General features: G+C 44.9%; 1 protein-coding gene across 1 annotated transcript in view; it reads left to right on the top strand.

The window, feature by feature from the left end:
• LOC149451747 (natural cytotoxicity triggering receptor 3 ligand 1-like) overlaps positions 1 to 17,704 on the top strand; it is a 117,168-nt gene that overhangs the window by 34,980 nt on the left and 64,484 nt on the right. Inside the window, exon 2 of the mRNA XM_089690222.1 lies at positions 9,911 to 10,273. Coding sequence (XP_089546348.1) covers positions 9,911 to 10,273 — 363 coding nt within the window. The remainder of the gene's footprint in view (positions 1 to 9,910; positions 10,274 to 17,704) is intronic.

Raw genomic sequence — 17,704 nt, forward strand, 5'->3', positions numbered from 1 at the left:
TGCAAGCTGAGGTCAGCACCAGGAGATCAGGCAGAGAACAGTCAGAGGCAAGCCGAGGTCAGCACTAAGAGATGAAGTGGAGAATAGTCAGAGGAAAGCCGAGGTCAGCACCAGGAGATCAGGCAGAGAATAGTCAGATGCAAGGTGAGGTCAGCACCAGATCAGGCAGAGAGTAGTCAGAGGTAAGCCGAGGTCAGCACCAGGAGATCAGGCAGAGAACAAGTCAGAGGCAAGTCGTGGTCAGCACCAGAAGAACAGCCAAAGAGTAGTCAGAGGTAAGCCAAAGTCAGCACCACGAGATCAGGCAGAGAATAGTCAGAGGCAAGTCGTGGTAAGCAGCAGGAGATCAGGTAGAGAATAGGCAGAGGCAAGCCGAGGTCAGCAGCAGGAGATCAGGCAGAGAATAGTCAGAGGCAAGCCGAGGTCAGCAGCAGGAGATCAGGCAGAGAATAGTCAGAGGCAAGCCGAGGTCAGCAGCAGGAGATCAGGCAGAGAATAGTCAGAGACAAGCCGAGGTCAGCAGCAGGAGATCAGGCAGAGAATTGTCAGAGGCAAGCCGAGGTCAGCACCAGGAGATCAGGCAGAGAGTGGTCAGAGGCAAGCCGAGGTCAGCACCAGGAGATCAGGCAGAGAGTAGTCGGAGGCAAGCCGTGGTCAGCACCAGGAGATAAGGCAGAGAGTAGTCAGAGGCAAGCTGAGGTCAGCACCAGGAGATCAGGCAGAGAGTAGTCAGAGGCAAGCCGTGGTCAGCACCAGGAGATAAGGCAGAGAGTAGTCAGAGGCAAGCCGAGGTCAGCACCAGGGGATCAGGCAGAGAGTAGTCAGAGGCAAGCCCATGTCAGCACCAGGAGATCAGGCAGAGAATAGTCAGAGGCCAGCCGAGGTCAGCAGCAGGAGATCAGGCAGAGAATAGTCAGAGGCCAGCCGAGGTCAGCACCAGGAGATCAGGCAGAGAATAGTCAGAGGCAAGCTGAGGTCAGCAGCAGGAGATCAGGCAGAGAATAGTCAGAGGCCAGCCGAGGTCAGCAGCAGGAGATCAGGCAGAGTAGTCAGAGGCAAGCCGAGGTCAGCAGCAGGAGATCAGGCAGAGAATAGTCAGAGGCAAGCGGAGGTCAGAATCCGGAATCCACAGAGCATGGTCAGGAGCAAGCCGGGTCAGCAATGGAAGATCAGTCAGTACAAACAGGAACTCAGGGACATGGGACACAGGAAGCTGCAGAATATCCAGCGATTAGTACACAGCAGAGTCCCTATTAAATAGGCAGCTTGTTGCCAATGCGGGAAGACGTGCGCATAGAAATTTGCCTACGTGTCAGTGCATGCTGGGTATTAGCCAGAATTGGCATGAGCTGCACTAGTTTCCTGACAGCCCACTGTGTGTTGCCAGTGCACGCTGTCTCCAGGGCCATCTGTGAAAAACATACTGTTCTGTAACACCATGTATATTATTATTACACAGGATTTATATAGCACAGGGCTATGTATAGTTTTAAGGTATCCTCCAACGATAACTTTTAATGGATTTGCACATTTTCAACGATGTCCTCTAAGATGCATTAAAAAACCCCTCCCTTTGCTGTATGGCACCCTAACACATGCTTAGCAGTGCACATGTTTCAATGCATTGCAAGTATGCAAGGTAAGACATAATACATTTTCTGGTAATGGAACACAAATTCATGAAAACTAAACCATTTTGTGAGCCTCTGGACATTTTAGGAAGTGCACTTGGGGCTTCCTATATATTCACAGAGTTCATGACCACTGATCTATATGATGTGCAAAGTGTAAAGAAGAAAAACATGAACGTTGTAACCAGAAAATTGTATTCAAAGCAGAACTCTCTCAATCAACATGGACTATTTTTAATCCTTATGCTGCTAGCATTAGTGAATAGATAGGGAAGTACAGTTGCAAAAAAAAGTATGTGAACCCCTTGGGATTACGTGGAGTTTTGCATGAATTGGGCATAAAATGTGCTCTGAACGTCATCTAAGTCACAACAATAGAAAAGCAGTCTGCTGAACATAATACTACACAAACATTAGATGTTCAAACAATCCAAATTAAAAGGTATGCGCTAATAACAAACTTATACAAAAGTGTATGTCATCATCCAAAAAAACATTAGTGTTTTAAATAAATTATAGTGTCCAAACATAAATTAGTGTCCAAAAAAATATATATAAGTGTCCAAAAAAATATATATATATCTTCAGTGACTTGAACCAATTGTGAGAAATCCACCACCAAAGGAGATTAAATAAACTCACCAGAGCTAATGGCTGGTCAGATTATAAACCAGCAACAGCGCTTGTGCTCTGGGAGCAATGACCCCGATGTCCAAATAGATATGGTGATGTTTCAGATACTTCCAGATAATAATCACAGCCAAACAACTTTGCAGCCCAAGCTCTTATGATGAACTTCTCCACTCTTTCTCATACCTCCATGAGAGCATGCAGTACACTCAGGGACAAAAAAGAGAACATAATGGTGCAATACGTTTTTTTCATTTATCTCTTTATTAAAAAAGGTATCAGGAAACTCACAAACAAGGTGTCCAACAGACACCAGCTTCAATCGCAAAAAAAGGTTGAGATACAGTAAACGCTCACCGCAGATCTCTCCCTTACAGCACAAACCAGCAAGGCTCTCTAACGTCCACATCAAATAGGCTACGCCCGACCGGTTTCGTCACACCGACGTCATCAAGGGGCGGTACAGATGGGAACGTCAGACAGCTCTTATAAATACCACCCTTCATCTACATAGTTTTAACACCCAGCCAATCACTGCGTTCCTAGTCTCCTTAATCACGCCGGCTAGAACAGGTGTTTCCCAATTTAATTATACATATACTCTATTATATAAACAAAAAAGCTAAATATATATACCCTGCAGGTTTGAATCAGCACAATACCGTTCTCCTTCAAAATCACCCACATTTTTTGGAATGCCCGTGTCATTTTCAGTACGTTGGAAGAACAGGGAGACAGTTGAAGACTAGGATAAATGAACATTTGAACAATATAAAGAGAGGGTTTGACAAACATAGTGTTTCAAGACATTTTAAATTAAGACACAATAGTGATCCGAGTTTAGCGACATTTTATGGAATTGAGAGAGTAAAAAGTCATTGGAGGGGTTCAGATCTGATTAAAGAAATATCAAAAAAGGAGACTTTTTGGATATATGAATTGGAGTCTTTAGTACCAAGAGGTTTAAACATAGATATTGATTTAAATTGTTTTTTGACTAATTTTTAAGATAAATATTTTAAAATATTGCTTACATGTAGTGATTGTTATATATAGTTTATTTTTATTTGGTTTATATTTTTAAATTTTTTTTTATATTTTTTAAATTTTTTTGTGTATGAGAAGAGTTGTGTTTTAAGTTCTGTGCATGGCCCTTTAAGGGTTTTTCTGTGGTTTGAAGAGCCATGCACAGGATGGTATATATTGCTTTTCTGCATATATTTATGTTTTTATATTTATATTTTTTTGTGGGTGATTTTGAAGGAGAACGGTATTGTGCTGATTCAAACCTGCAGGGTATATATATTTAGCTTTTTTGTTTAATAATAGAGTATATGTATAATTAAATTGGGAAACACCTGTTCTAGCCGGCGTGATTAAGGAGACTAGGAACGCAGTGATTGGCTGGGTGTTAAAACTATGTAGATGAAGGGTGGTATTTATAAGAGCTGTCTGACGTTCCCATCTGTACCGCCCCTTGATGACGTCGGTGTGACGAAACCGGTCGGGCGTAGCCTATTTGATGTGGATGTTAGAGAGCCTTGCTGGTTTGTGCTGTATGGGAGAGATCTGCGGTGAGCGTTTACTGTATCTCAACCTTTTTTTGCGATTGAAGCTGGTGTCTGTTGGACACCTTGTTTGTGAGTTTCCTGATACCTTTTTTAATAAAGAGATAAATGAAAAAAACGTATTGCACCATTATGTTCTCTTTTTTGTCCCTGAGTGTACTGCATGCTCTCATGGAGGTATGAGAAAGAGTGGAGAAGTTCATCATAAGAGCTTGGGCTGCAAAGTTGTTTGGCTGTGATTATTATCTGGAAGTATCTGAAACATCACCATATCTATTTGGACATCGGGTTCATTGCTCCCAGAGCACAAGCGCTGTTGCTGGTTTATAATCTGACCAGCCATTAGCTCTGGTGAGTTTATTTAATCTCCTTTGGTGGTGGATTTCTCACAATTGGTTCAAGTCACTGAAGATATATATATATTTTTTTGGACACTTATATATATTTTTTTGGACACTAATTTATGTTTGGACACTATAATTTATTTAAAACACTAATGTTTTTTTGGATGATGACATACACTTTTGTATAAGTTTGTTATTAGCGCATACCTTTTAATTTGGATTGTTGTTGCCAAAATTTATTTTGGGTGGGATATGCTGCTGACACTTTGGTGTTTTTTGTAAGTGGCGCTTTTTTCTTTTTTAATTTGGTATTGGTTGAAACATTAGATGTTGCCATGGTTTAATTGCACATAACATGTAAATATTCACAGTGCAGGGAGGAAAAAGTATGTGAACCTTTGGACTTAATAACTTGTTTTCCCTCCTTTGGCAGCAATAACCTCAACCAAACGTTTCCTGTAGTTGCAGATCAGACCTGCACAACGATCTGGAGTCATTTTGGACCACTCCTCTTCACAAAACTGTTTCAGTGTAGCAATATTCTTGGGATGTCTGGTGTGAATCGCTCTCTTTAGGTCATGCCACAGCATTTCAATCGGGTTGAGGTCAGGACTCTGACTGGGCCACTCCAGAAGGCGTATTCTGTGCTGTTACAGCCATTGTTTTGTTGAATTACTTGTATGCTTTGGGTCATTGTCCTGTTGCATCACCCATCCTCTGCGGAGCTTCAGTTGGCGGACAGATGGTCGTACGTTTTCCTGCAAAATGTCTTGATAAACTCTGGAATTCATTTTCCCATCAATGACAACAATCCGTCCAGGCCCTGAGGCAGCAAAGCAGCCCCAAACCATGATGCTCCCTCCGCCATGTTTCACAGTGGGGATGAGGTTTTGATGTTGGTGTGCTGTGCCTTTTTTTCTCCACACATAGTGTTGTGTGTTCTTCCCAAACAACTCAATCTTGGTTTCATCTGTCCACAGTATATTTTTCCAGTAGTGCTGTGGAACATCCAGGTGCTCTTTTGCAAACTTCAAACGTGCTGCAATATTCTTTTTGGACAGCAATGGCTTCCTCCGTGGTGTCCTCCCATGTACTCCATTCTTGTTTCATGTTTTCCTTATTGTAGATGTGTCAACAAAAATGTTAGCATGTGCCAGAGATTTCTGTAGGTCTTTAGCTGACACTCTGGGATTCTTCTTTACCTCATGCAGCATTCTGCACTGTGCTCTTGCAGTCATTTTTACAGGACGACCACGCCTAGGGAGAGTAGCAGCAGTGCTAAACTTTCTCCATTTGTAGACAGTCGGTCTTACCGTGGACACATGAACATCAAGGCTCAAGGAGATACTTTTGTAACCCTTTCCAGCTTCATGCAAGTCAACAATTCTTGATCGTAGGTCTTCTGAGAGCTCCTTTCTGCGAGGCATGGTTCACATCAGACAGTGCTTCTTGAAACCAGTAAACCCAAAACAGGTGTGTGTTTTTTAAGGGCAGGACAGCTGTCAGCAACACATCCAATACCATCACACTGATTGGAGTCAAGGTTGGCTCACTCCTGGCTCCAATTAGCTCTGGGAGAAGTCATTAAGCTAGGGCCTCACATACTTTTTCCTCCCTGCACTGTGAATGTTTACATGTTATGTGCAATTAAACCATGGCAACATCTAATGTTTGTGTAGTATTATGTTCAGCAGACTGTGTTCTTCTATTGTTGTGACTTAGATGACGTTCAGAGCACATTTTATGCGCAATTCATGCAAAACTCCACGTAATCCCAAGGGGTTCACATACTTTTTCTTGCAACTGTACATCATATTTGCTTGTTTTATTTATTTATTTTACATTTCTTCAGTTACTTCCTGGTTTTCATGCCTAAGCAAATGATGCCATACATCCCAGGAGTCTTCAGGAGGGGAGTGAGAATTCTCAGCTCAGCCAATGACTCAGCTAAGGACAGATGGATACCAGGAAGTAACTGCTACATGAATCATTTGCCCTTACTCAAGATTGCCACTGCCAGAAATGTCAGGAGGTGTTTTTCAAAATGATTTCTTAGCGAACTAAAGCATGAAGACATGGATGAATTTATGGAGGAGTTTGCTTTGAACATTAACAGTTAATGAAATAGCATTTTTGGTTTGTGGTGCTCAGATGCAGTGCAGTTCCACTTAAAAAAATTAAATCCCGTTTTACATACAGTTTTTTTACAGCACTAAGTGGTGTAATAATTTTTTTAACAATACACAGTACTGTAGTGGCCCCAGGAAACTCAGTATGGACATTCCACTGGACGGTTGAGTACAGAGTTCACCATAATAATGCTCTAATGGATAGGTCACCTAAATGCAATCTCACCAGAACTGAGCGGGTTGCAATCAAATCCTTGCCTCTGGATCAACCCATTGTCATCCACCCTGCCGATAAGTGGGATGTTGTTGTCATACAAAACTTATCTGTTTACGCACAGGAATTACTCACACAGTTCCAGGACAAACAATTTGAACATGATCCAACATGGCGTTTCACACATATACTTGGTGACAAACTCAGAGAAGGCTTCCTTCATGGCTGGCTTTCTAAAAATAACACAACTTCTGTAAAAATATCTACTTTTATATGGCTTTATATTTCTAGAAAACAATGAAAAAGAAAAATAGATGACTCTTATGAGGCTAACTGTATAACAAATATGTTTTATTACATAGAAATAATAAAGACACAAGTTAAAGGTATACCTACCAAAACCCAAGATACTCCCAGCACGATCTTCAAAACATTCAGTGTATACACTATATTGCCAAAAGTATTGTCTCATGCCCTCAAACTCATTGGATTCACGTGTTCCATTCCCCTCCACAAGTGTATACAATCAAGCCCCTAGACATGTAGACCAGTTCTACAAACATTTGTGAAAGAATGGGTCGCTCTCAGGAGCTCAGTGACTCCAAGCGTGGTACCGTGATAGGTGGCCACCTGTGCAATAAGTCCATCCGTGACATTTCCTGGCTACTAAATATTCCACGCTCAGCTGTTAGTGGGATTATAACAAAGTGGAAGCAACTGGGAACAACAGCAACTCAGCCACCAAGTGGTAGGCCACGTCACATGACAGGGCGGGGTCAGCGCATGCTGAAGTGTACAGTGTGCAGAAGTCGCCAACTGTCTGCAGAGTCAATGACAAAATACCTCCAAACTTGGTGTGGTCTTCAGATTAGCACATCAGCAGTGCGTAGAGAGCTTCATGGAATGGATTCCATGGCCGAGCAGCTGCATCCAAGCCTTACATCACCAAGTGCAATGCAAAGTACGCTGCCACTGGACTCTAGAACAGTGTAGACATGTTCTCTGGAGTGACGAACCACATTTCTCTGGCAATCTGAGGGACGTGTCTGGGCTTGGCGGTGGCCAGGAGAAGGGTACTTGCCTGACTGTATTGTGCCAAGTGTAAGGTTTGGTGGAGGGGGGATTATGATGTGGGGCAGTTTCTCAGGGGTTGGGCTTGGCCTCCTAGTTCCAGTGAAGGGATTTCTTAATGCATCAACATACCAAGACATTTTGGAAAATTTCATGCTCCCAACTTTGAGGGAAGAGTTTGGGGATGGCCCCTTCCTGTTCCAACAAGACTGTGCACCAGTGCACAAAGCAAGGTCCATAAAGACATGGAGGAGCGAGTTTGGGGTTGAGGAACTTGGCTGGCCTGCACAGAGCCCTGGCCTCAACCCCATAGAACAGCTTTGGGATGAATTAGAGCGGAGACTGCGAGCCAGGCCTCCTCCCCCGACATCAGTGCCTGACCTGACAAATGTGCTTCTGGAAGAATGGTCCAACCTTCCCATAGACACCCTCCTAAACCTTGTGGACGGCCTTCCCAGAAGAGTTGAAGCTGTTATAGCTACAAAGGGCGGGGCCAACTCAATATTGAACCCTACGGACTAAGACTGGGATGCCATTACAGTTCATGTGTGTGGAAAGGCAGGCGGCCCAATATAGTGTATATGCTTTTCCTTATATATAATCTTAAATGTGTGACTTATCCTTGAAACGTCCAATAAAATTCTTGTATGATCAAATTAAAATTTTCAAGATTTAATTGGGAGGGTATGTGAGGCAAGGTTAAATTTTTGCTAAAAGGCTCACTTTAAAGTGTATACATAGTTCAAGCCTTTTTCTAGTTTTGGATGAAGTGGGAAAGGATTAGAACCCCTGCTGTCCGGAGCTCTGTTAGAGAGATATCCCCTTACTTCTTGTACCATTGACAACCTTTTCAACAAACAAGAAGTGATGGAAATCCTCCAGCAACAACGCAGAAAGAAATACAAATTAATTTATTATGTTAAGTGGGAGAAGGCTAGGACCTCTGTCAGCTTCTTATTTCTCTTTCCCTGGTACACATCTTCCCTCACTTCCTGTCTGGTAAAACATTGTCAGCAGAAGAGGAAATGAGGGAAACACTAATTAGACAATATTTGCTTATCCTGAAGTTTAGATTTAAGATAATCCAATTGGAATAAAACAATGAAAGTAGTACCGAATGCCCCTCCAAACCTGTATCAGTTAGATCAGCACGTAAATAGACTGGTGCAAGACAGACAGGATCAGTTTATCAAGCTCCTATAGGCTTCAACAAAATGGCGCCCATCTGCACACAGACACTGACTCTCTGTTGCATAAACATGAATGAAAGGGATAAAGGATGGCTTCAGCTCCTGTCCTCCACCTGTAGGAAACTCCTCAGATGCATTTTGTCCTTTTCAGTGCTTAAAGCAGCGTTCTGGCCCTTGGACCCCCTCCCCCCCAAAAAAAGATAAAAGTCAGCATCTACAAACACTGTAGCTGCTGACTTTTAATATTAGGACACATACCTGTCCAGGCATCCAGCGGTGTCCTTACCCCGAGCTGATTCTTTAATCAGCTTCAGGTGCTGGTGCCGCCATCTTAACAAAGGGAAACTGGCAGTGAAGCTCTGCGGATTCACAGCCGGCTTCTTACTGCGCATGCGCGAAGCGAGCTGCGCTTCGTGAATGGGCCGCAGTCCTCTGAGACCTGTGAAGTATCCCAGAGGGCTGCAGGTCACAGCTCACCCCTTGCAGTTATTGCCGAGACACGGCACTCCCTTAAGACTGTGGGATTCACTAATAGTATGTGTATCTGCAGTGAATTAATTTATGTTACAGGGTGAAGTTACCATTCTATAAAGATTATACGTTTGTAAACATTCAATACAATTTTATTTTTATGAAATATCATTGTAGTGCCTAAAAAGTCCATGAGTTCCTTTTTCCATTTTCAGCTAGTCTATATTAGGATGAGGCACTTTTGTACCTTTTAATTGCCCCCATAGTTACCACCCTGTGTTGGGAGCATCCATTTCCAATTTGCATTTCTGTAAAACAGAAATTTTTTTCCAGGCCCCATCTAGCGGCCAATTTTAATGTTGCTGGGAGAACATACATAATGAATATTAAGCCCCCCCAAAAAAGGTGAAACGCATCTGATGAGTTCTCTATAGGTGGAGAACAGGAACTGAAACCATCTTTTTTTCCATTACAATCATATTTATGCAATAGGAAGTTGGTGCCTGTGTGCAGGCGGCCACCATTTTGTTGAAACGGGAGCTCACTGTCTGATTATAGCGTGGTCACAGTGTTTCCTGGATGACATTAGTAGTTTAGTTTCTGTTGTCTTTATACAAGTGATCCTGTACAATTGTCATCACTCTTTTTTGTTCTAATTTTAGGTGATTTTCAAGTTCGGGGGCTGAGAGTTATTGGGAAAGATGGTCCTACTGAAGCCTTAAGAGGAGAAGATGTCACCATCCCTTGTCTGCTGTCTGGTGTCCCAATATCGCTGAATCTAGAGAAACTATCAGTTGTCTGGACTCTCAGATTACAAAATGGAACTGAACGTGAGGTTTATGGTTTTCATAGTTCCCGCCATAAGTCTTCAAGGATTGGATCTCACATGAATGACAAAGACCTCCAACAAGGCAATGCCCGTCTTTCCATACCCAACATTCAGATCACAGATGAAGGGGACTATCGCTGCTTTGTTATCTTCACTCCAGATTCTGACTCCACTACATCTACTCTGCAAGTATCAGGTACACAGTGATAACAGAGCGACTGGGAAAAGTTGGGTCCTTTCAGAGGCACCGTCCCATAAATGTATATAATATACAACACTGAGGATGTCTTACTTTTCATAATGTAGCTCTACCCCCTTGAGTTTTTGGGTCCCCCTAAGCTCTGCACAGCCAGGCGATACGCATTTTCCAAACTTTCATCCACAGTCAGTAAACAGTCAATGAGCTTGGTTTTTATTAGGGGTTAACAACTTGGATGGGGTCTAGGGGTATATGGAAGTGAACAACTTGTATGACAAAGGTCTTAAGGAAAAATGGCAAGAATCCAGCAAACAGCACAAAAATGGATCCTAGACTCTCTACTCCTTTAGGAGTGGAACTTCTGAAAAATCAGCATACAGTCTCCACAAGGAGCACTTGGTCCCCTTAAATGAACCTCCTCAGATCCCAGATAAAAATCTCCTCATCCACCTGGCTGTCTTGAGAGTGTCATTAAACAAGGGATTCAGAGATGTACAAATGAAGTAGTCCCGGGGAGAACTAGTTAAGTATGGCATCTGCCTGTCCTCTCCCTTCTTCAGTTCAGGGGACGTAGAAATGCTCACACTGTCCTGTTCCTGTAGCCTAATGGTTGAAGCTGCTTTCAGGAATCACGCTGGACTGGCTCCTTCCCTGCTGACAGGCTGTCTTTCTTTGGAGGTTCTTCTTTCCAGCTTCAGCCTGTAGGCAGGTCTCCCTCCTCTGGGGCCCCCTCTAAGGCTCCACCCCAGCAATTCTTCCTCAAACCATCTTAAAACCCAACTTCCCTGCTGGCCAGGCTCTCTCATATTTAAGGGCTGACCTAGCCACCATGCCAGGCCTCCTTCCTGAGGATTGGCCAGATTTCCTTGCAGATCAGCCCCTGCAGCCTAACTTGAAGTAACCTCGTTGACTCACTCCCATACCCAGGCTTCTAGCATGCCTCTAACTAAACACAATAAACAAGCCTATATACGCTGTGTGATGAGACACCTAGCTAACAGGTGGGAAGCCTCACTTTCCATATTCGCTGTGTGCTGCTAGTAATACAGAGTCATATCAGAGCTTACTGAGTTTCAAAGAGGCCAAATTGTTGGTGCCGCTTAGCTGGCGCCTCTGTGACTGAAGTTACCGATTTATTTGCCACGTTGCGAAGTACAGTATTAAAGGTTATGGCGGCGTATACAGTTTCCTGGAAAACGTCATCTGATAAGCATATGCGCAGTCAACAGGTGTCGGGAGTCTCAGCAGCATTTAGGAGGACTGGATGGGGAGGCGAGAGAGCTGCCCACCAGGGTTGGGACTCAGGAGTCTCAGCGGGGGGGCTGTCTGGAAGTGTCAGACAGGAGGAGGAATAGGAAGTATATGCTACTGCAGAAGAGAGGAGGCACTGGTATGGCAGCCAGGCCCAGGCAGTGGTGAGATATTAACTCTATGTTGTCCACAGCCCTTAACCATTTTTTGTATTCTACTTACAGCCTCTAACCTTCTGCTATATCCTACAATATCCTGTCTGCAGCTTCTATCTCCTGTACCATGTCCGCAGTCTCTGATCATCTCCTGTACCATGTCATCTCCTGTACCATGTCCGCAGTCTCTGATCATCTCCTGTACCATGTCATCTCCTATACCATGTCCGCAGTCTCTGATCATCTCCTGTACCATATCTCCTGTACCATGTCCGCAGTCTCTGATCATCTCCTGTACCATGTCATCTCCTGTACCATGTCCGCAGTCTCTGATCATCTCCTGTACCATGTCATCTCCTGTACCATGTCCTCAGTCTCTGATCATCTCCTGTACCATATCTGCAGTCTTTGATCATCTCCTGTACCATGTCATCTCCTGTACCATGTCCTCAGTCTCTGATCATCTCCTGTACCATATCTGCAGTCTTTGATCATCTCCTGTACCATGTCATCTCCTATACCATGTCTGCAGTCTCTGATCATCTCCTGTACCATGTCCGCAGTCTCTGATCATCTCCTGTACCATGTCATCTCCTGTACCATGTCCGCAATCTCTGATCATCTCCTGTACCATGTCATCTACTGTACCACGTCCGCAGTCTCTGATCATCTCCTGTACCATGTCATCTCCTATACCAGTGGTCGGCAAGCCACGGCTCGTGAGCCACATGCGGCTCTTTACACACTTCAATGCGGCTCTTCTGTGTGCCGGGCGCCCGCTCCCCTCCCTCCTCTCGGGCGGCCGCCCCAAAAGTCAGGACTCTGCAGCTAGCCCAGCAATGGGCAAACTACGGCCCGGCGGACCTTATAATCCGGCCCGCGGAGCGTGGCAAACATTGGCTGTCAGGATGTAGGCGGGGCAGCGTGACGAACTCCTCTCCTCTCACAGTCCGCCCTGAAGACCGGAACGGCGCAGGAACACGGCGAGAGGAACGCGCGGAGCAAAGGTAAGTGAATTGACACGATATGGGGAATTAATTACTATAGGGGGGATGAATTACTATGGGGGATGAATTACTATAGGGGGGATGAATTACTATGGGGGATGAATTACTATAGGGGGGATGAATTACTATAGGGGGGATGAATTACTATATGGGGGATGAATTACTATGGGGGATGAATTACTATATGGGGGATGAATTACTATGGGGGATAAATTACTATGGGGGATGAATTACTATATGGGGGATGTATTTTCAGTTTTAAAAATGTGGCTCTCAAAATAAATTTCAATCGTGGTTTTGGCGAGATTTGGCTCAGTTGAAAAAAAAGGTTGCCCACCACTGTCCTATACCATGTCCGCAGTCTCTGATTATCTCCTGTACCATATCTCCTGTACCATGTCCTCAGTCTCTGACCATCTCCTGTACCATGTCCTCAGTCTCTGATCTACTCCTGTATCATGTCCGCAGCCTTTAACCATCTCCTGTATTCTGTCCACAATCTCTAACCATCTTTTGTATCATATCCACAATCTCTAATCATCTCCTGTACCGTGCCCACAGCCTCTAACCATCTCCTGTATCCTGTATGCAATCTCTAACCATCTCTTGTATCATGTGTGCAGTTTCTGACCATCTCATGTATCATGTCTGCAGTCTTTGACCATCTCTCTGAGAGCATGGAGAGGAATCAAGAGCGGGCCTCACAGGAGGAGTCAGACCTGTGTGGACTGTGAAGAAGAAAATATAGGATGAAACCAGAGCTGCCAAGCTCGAACCTGGAGAGGACCATCTGAGCCCTACACAGTGCACCTGAGAGGATGTCTGTGACAGTGCCCCGCCAGGCCAGTCTTGGGGGGTTCCCCTCTATACCAGTAAACCTCCTTACCTTCGTGTATTCACTCTGCGGAAGGTGGTCTGTTGCAACAGTTTTCACTGGAGCAGGTGGTGAGGGAAAACCTTCACATGGGGACCTCCAGGCCTGGACTGGCCATGGGGCACACTGGGCATTTACCCAGTGGGCCAGGGCCGCCTGGTTTGTGGCCTGTTGATGACCATGCTTCACAGCAGGAAGCAGGCCTGGACTGGTCATAGGGCACACCACAAATTTGTCTGATGGCTACCCAGTCCGTGGCATGTTTATCACCTGGCTATAGAGCGGAAGATCACCACTCACCTCTCGCTATGTGGCTATGCCTGTGCCAGGTCTCCCGTCCCACCAAGATGTCATTTGGGACCAGCAAGTGGGTTGGATGTGGACATACCACCTAAAGCTCAAGATTGACATCCCACCCTTCCAATGGTCATTAACACCTCTGTGTAATCAGCAAGAGCTAATTGATGCTAGGCTGTCTGTGTGCTGGATAGAGAAGAGGAATCTGGTGGCTATCTTGTGTTTCCCACACAGCTAATAGTGGTGGGATGGTGGCCCGGGCGGGCATCTGTCATTGGCAGCCAATGAGCAATGGGCTGTATGATGGATCTTCTCCTCCAGGTGTGAGCACAGCAGTGTGCATGTGTGTATGATCTGGGCTGATCTTCCTGGGGATAAAGGTGTGCACAGCTCAGCATTTGTCCGCACATGTGTTTTTTATCTACTTTTTTTACATTACTTAATTACATTTTTTTACACATTGTTTATTGTTTGATGGGATATGGACATTCCTGACCACCTCTTTCATCAGCAGTATAGACATTCCCGACAACCTCCTTTATCAGGGGTATAGATATCCCCAACCACCTCCTTCATCAGGGATATAGACATTCCCGACCACCTCCTTCGTCAGGGGTATAGACATTCCCGACCACCTCCTTCATCAGGGGTATAGAACTCCCCGACCACCTCCTTCATCTGGGTATAGACATCCCCGACCACCTCCTTCATCAGGGGTATAGACATCCCCGACCACCTCCTTCATCAGGGGTTTAGACATCCTCGACCAGCTTCATTCTACATCTCATCATTATATCTGCAGAGCAGGGGGCAGGAGGAGCTGGACATGGAAACTTGCAGGAAGCGCAGGGGGTAGGAGCAGGCTCGGTGTTCTCTCCATCAAACTCTCCACCCCCCAAACCAACCCATGAGCAATGGACTGGAATTTATCTTCTGCTGTCATAAATATGAGATCATCTGCCAACTGCAGTGTAAGTCTGGGATTCTGAAGCTATCTGTCATAGACAATGGGACCCTGTGATTAGAGAGAAAAGGGGGTGGGGGGGGGACATGACTGCAAGGGGCACTGTGATGGGGGCTGTGATTGCCAGGGGCACTGTAATGTGAAAGGGCATTGTGATATGAAGGGGAATGCAGTGTAAAGGGGCACTGTAATCATTACAGTTGCCCTTTACAGTGCAGTCCCCTTTATATCACAGTGCCCCTTTACATTACAGTGCAAATGACCGACTCCGACTTTTCCACCAAACCCCCGCACAAACACCCGCCACCATACAAGCCCCCCCACCCCACCCGATCACCCGGAAAAATTGGCTGCTCAGTCTAAAATGCCCAGGCTTATATTTTATTCCAGTCTGGGCCTGGAGACATCTGCTGAAAGCAGTTTGAATATTGATTACAGTTTCGGCCACTCCAGGACTAAATGGTTTTCTATGTATCTCTTGCAGTAATTTTCACTGGAACAGATGGTGAGGGGAAACCTTCACACGGGGACACTTGTGCGTCTGAAAACTGCTGCAAGATCGTATAACCACTTCCCGTCCGGCCGCTGTATATAAACGGCCAGACGATGGCAGTGCAGGGTTGGGTTGCCATTCATAAACGGCACCCGCCATTTTGGATTGTGTAATTCCGGACACAGCGGAACACTGATCGCTGTACAGGACCGCTGTGTGAGGTCCCGATCATGTGATCACTGATTGGCCAATCATTGATCACATGAATAGGTGTAAGCAAGATGTCACTTCTGATATCATTGCTTACTATGTGTGAAATCTGTGAATGATCAGAGGTCACATGGTACAAGGCTATTTACAACAGGAAATAGACTGCTTTATTTTAACATAGATACAAGATATATACACAGGGCGGGGAAATACACACCCAGACAGGAAACACATCAGCAGGCCGTCCCATCGGGGAAGGGCTGCCGGAAACATTACATCCCATAATAGTTTGCTAGAACAATGGGATGCACCATGTGGCAGTAGACAATACACAAACCCATACATCCCATAATAGTTTGCTCTCAAGCAAGACACATAATAGAACAATGGGACAACCACATGGCATTAAACAATGAACAACCCCCACACCCCACCTATACATGCCTACACAATATCAGGACAGATCACCCTGTACCCCTAACAGGCACAGGGTGACTTACACATAGGCGGGATTTGGGGGGCTGAGACAGGGGTCTCCCCACCCCCCAAAGTCACTCCCGTCACAGGCGGCATATACAGTTTCTGGGAAACCGGCATCTGATAAGCATAAGCACGGTCGTCATGGTAACCTGACTGCAAGAGACAAAAGGACATTGCACAGGATTGTGAGCCGGAATAAGAAAACAACTGCTGCAAAGGTGGCTGCAGAGCTCAATCTCAGTCTTCCAAAGCCCATGTCCACAAACACTGTGTGGAGGGAACTCCATAAGCAGAACATTCATGGGTGAGCTGCATTTGCCAAACCACTAGCGACCGATATTAATGCTTAGAAGAGGAGAGAGTGGTGCAACGCCCAAAAGTCGTGGGCGAGCGACCAATGGAAGACTAATATGCTCTGATGATTCGCGCTTCAAACTGTTCCCAAACACCGGCCGCGTTTACGTGTGGCCAACACCATCCCAACATTACAGTCAGGCCTGTCTTGTGCCAACAGTAAAGCATGTTGGTGGCACAGTTATGGTTAAGGCAACCCTATCATAGTATTCTGTCAGGACCCATTATCAGCTTGAAAGGTAGAGTCACTACCAGTGAATAGGTACAAATGTTGGCCGATCATTTGCATCCCATGGTGCAGACGGTTTTTCCCGAAGACAGCGCCAATAGCCAAGACGATAATTCTCCAATTCACACAGCTGGTGTTGTCAAATCATAGGTTGACGATCATGCAGATGAACTCTCGCACCTTCCCTGGGCGTCGCCGGACCTCAATATCATACAGCCACTATGGTCAGTTTTGGAGGACAAGGTTCAGGCTTGTTTTCCACCTCCAGCATCTCTGTGAGAACTGGAGCAATTTTTAAATGAAAAGTGGCATCAGATTCCATTATCCACCATCCGATTTGTCAAATCCCAGGAAAATTCAAACCGTCTTGGATGCCAGCCCTATATTAGGTAACAAGTTCGTCCTATGCATGAATAAACTACAAGTTCCATCTGCCACCATAGTATCAATGTGGTATCAGCATATCTATAGTTCATTCACACTGCCTGCAGTTTCGGGAACTGTCTGCCCATCATACAGGGGTACAGGCAGAGAGCTCTAGGCAGCAAGTGCAGGAGCCTGACATTGCACACACGATCCACTGATCCACTGATCGCAGGTGTCATGCTCTGAAGGTCCCTGAGAAAAAGAAAATAAATGCACATTTCTAAACCAGCAAAAACGTGCGTATTTCTTCTTTTTTTTTTTTTTTTAAGTGTTACTAAACCCATAGCAGTACAATCAGTATGTAGATGCAGTAAAGCATGCTTGTTATACTCACTGTGGTTAATCTTCCACATTGTGTAAAAAGACTGTGCATGAATAAACTACAAGTCCCGTCTGCCACCATAGTATCAATGTGGTATCAGCACATCTATAGTTCATTCACACTGCCTACAGTTTCAGGAACTGTCTGCCCATCATACAGGGGTACAGGCAGAAAGCTCTAGGCAGCAAGTGCAGGAGCCTGACATTGCACACGCGATCCACTTTTTCTGGAAGTCATGACCTTTTGCTCTATTCTATTCTATTTATTTCATTTTGATTCTTATCTTCATTTTATTCATTTTTTTGTATTTTCAGGTTTTTATTGTATCCATTATAACTGTTATGTTCTTTTTATTATGATATGTTC

Source organism: Staurois parvus, unplaced genomic scaffold (genome assembly GCF_062004578.1).
Source record: "Staurois parvus isolate SC_StPar_1 unplaced genomic scaffold, SC_StPar_1.0 ptg000523l, whole genome shotgun sequence".
NCBI lineage: Eukaryota > Metazoa > Chordata > Amphibia > Anura > Ranidae > Staurois > Staurois parvus.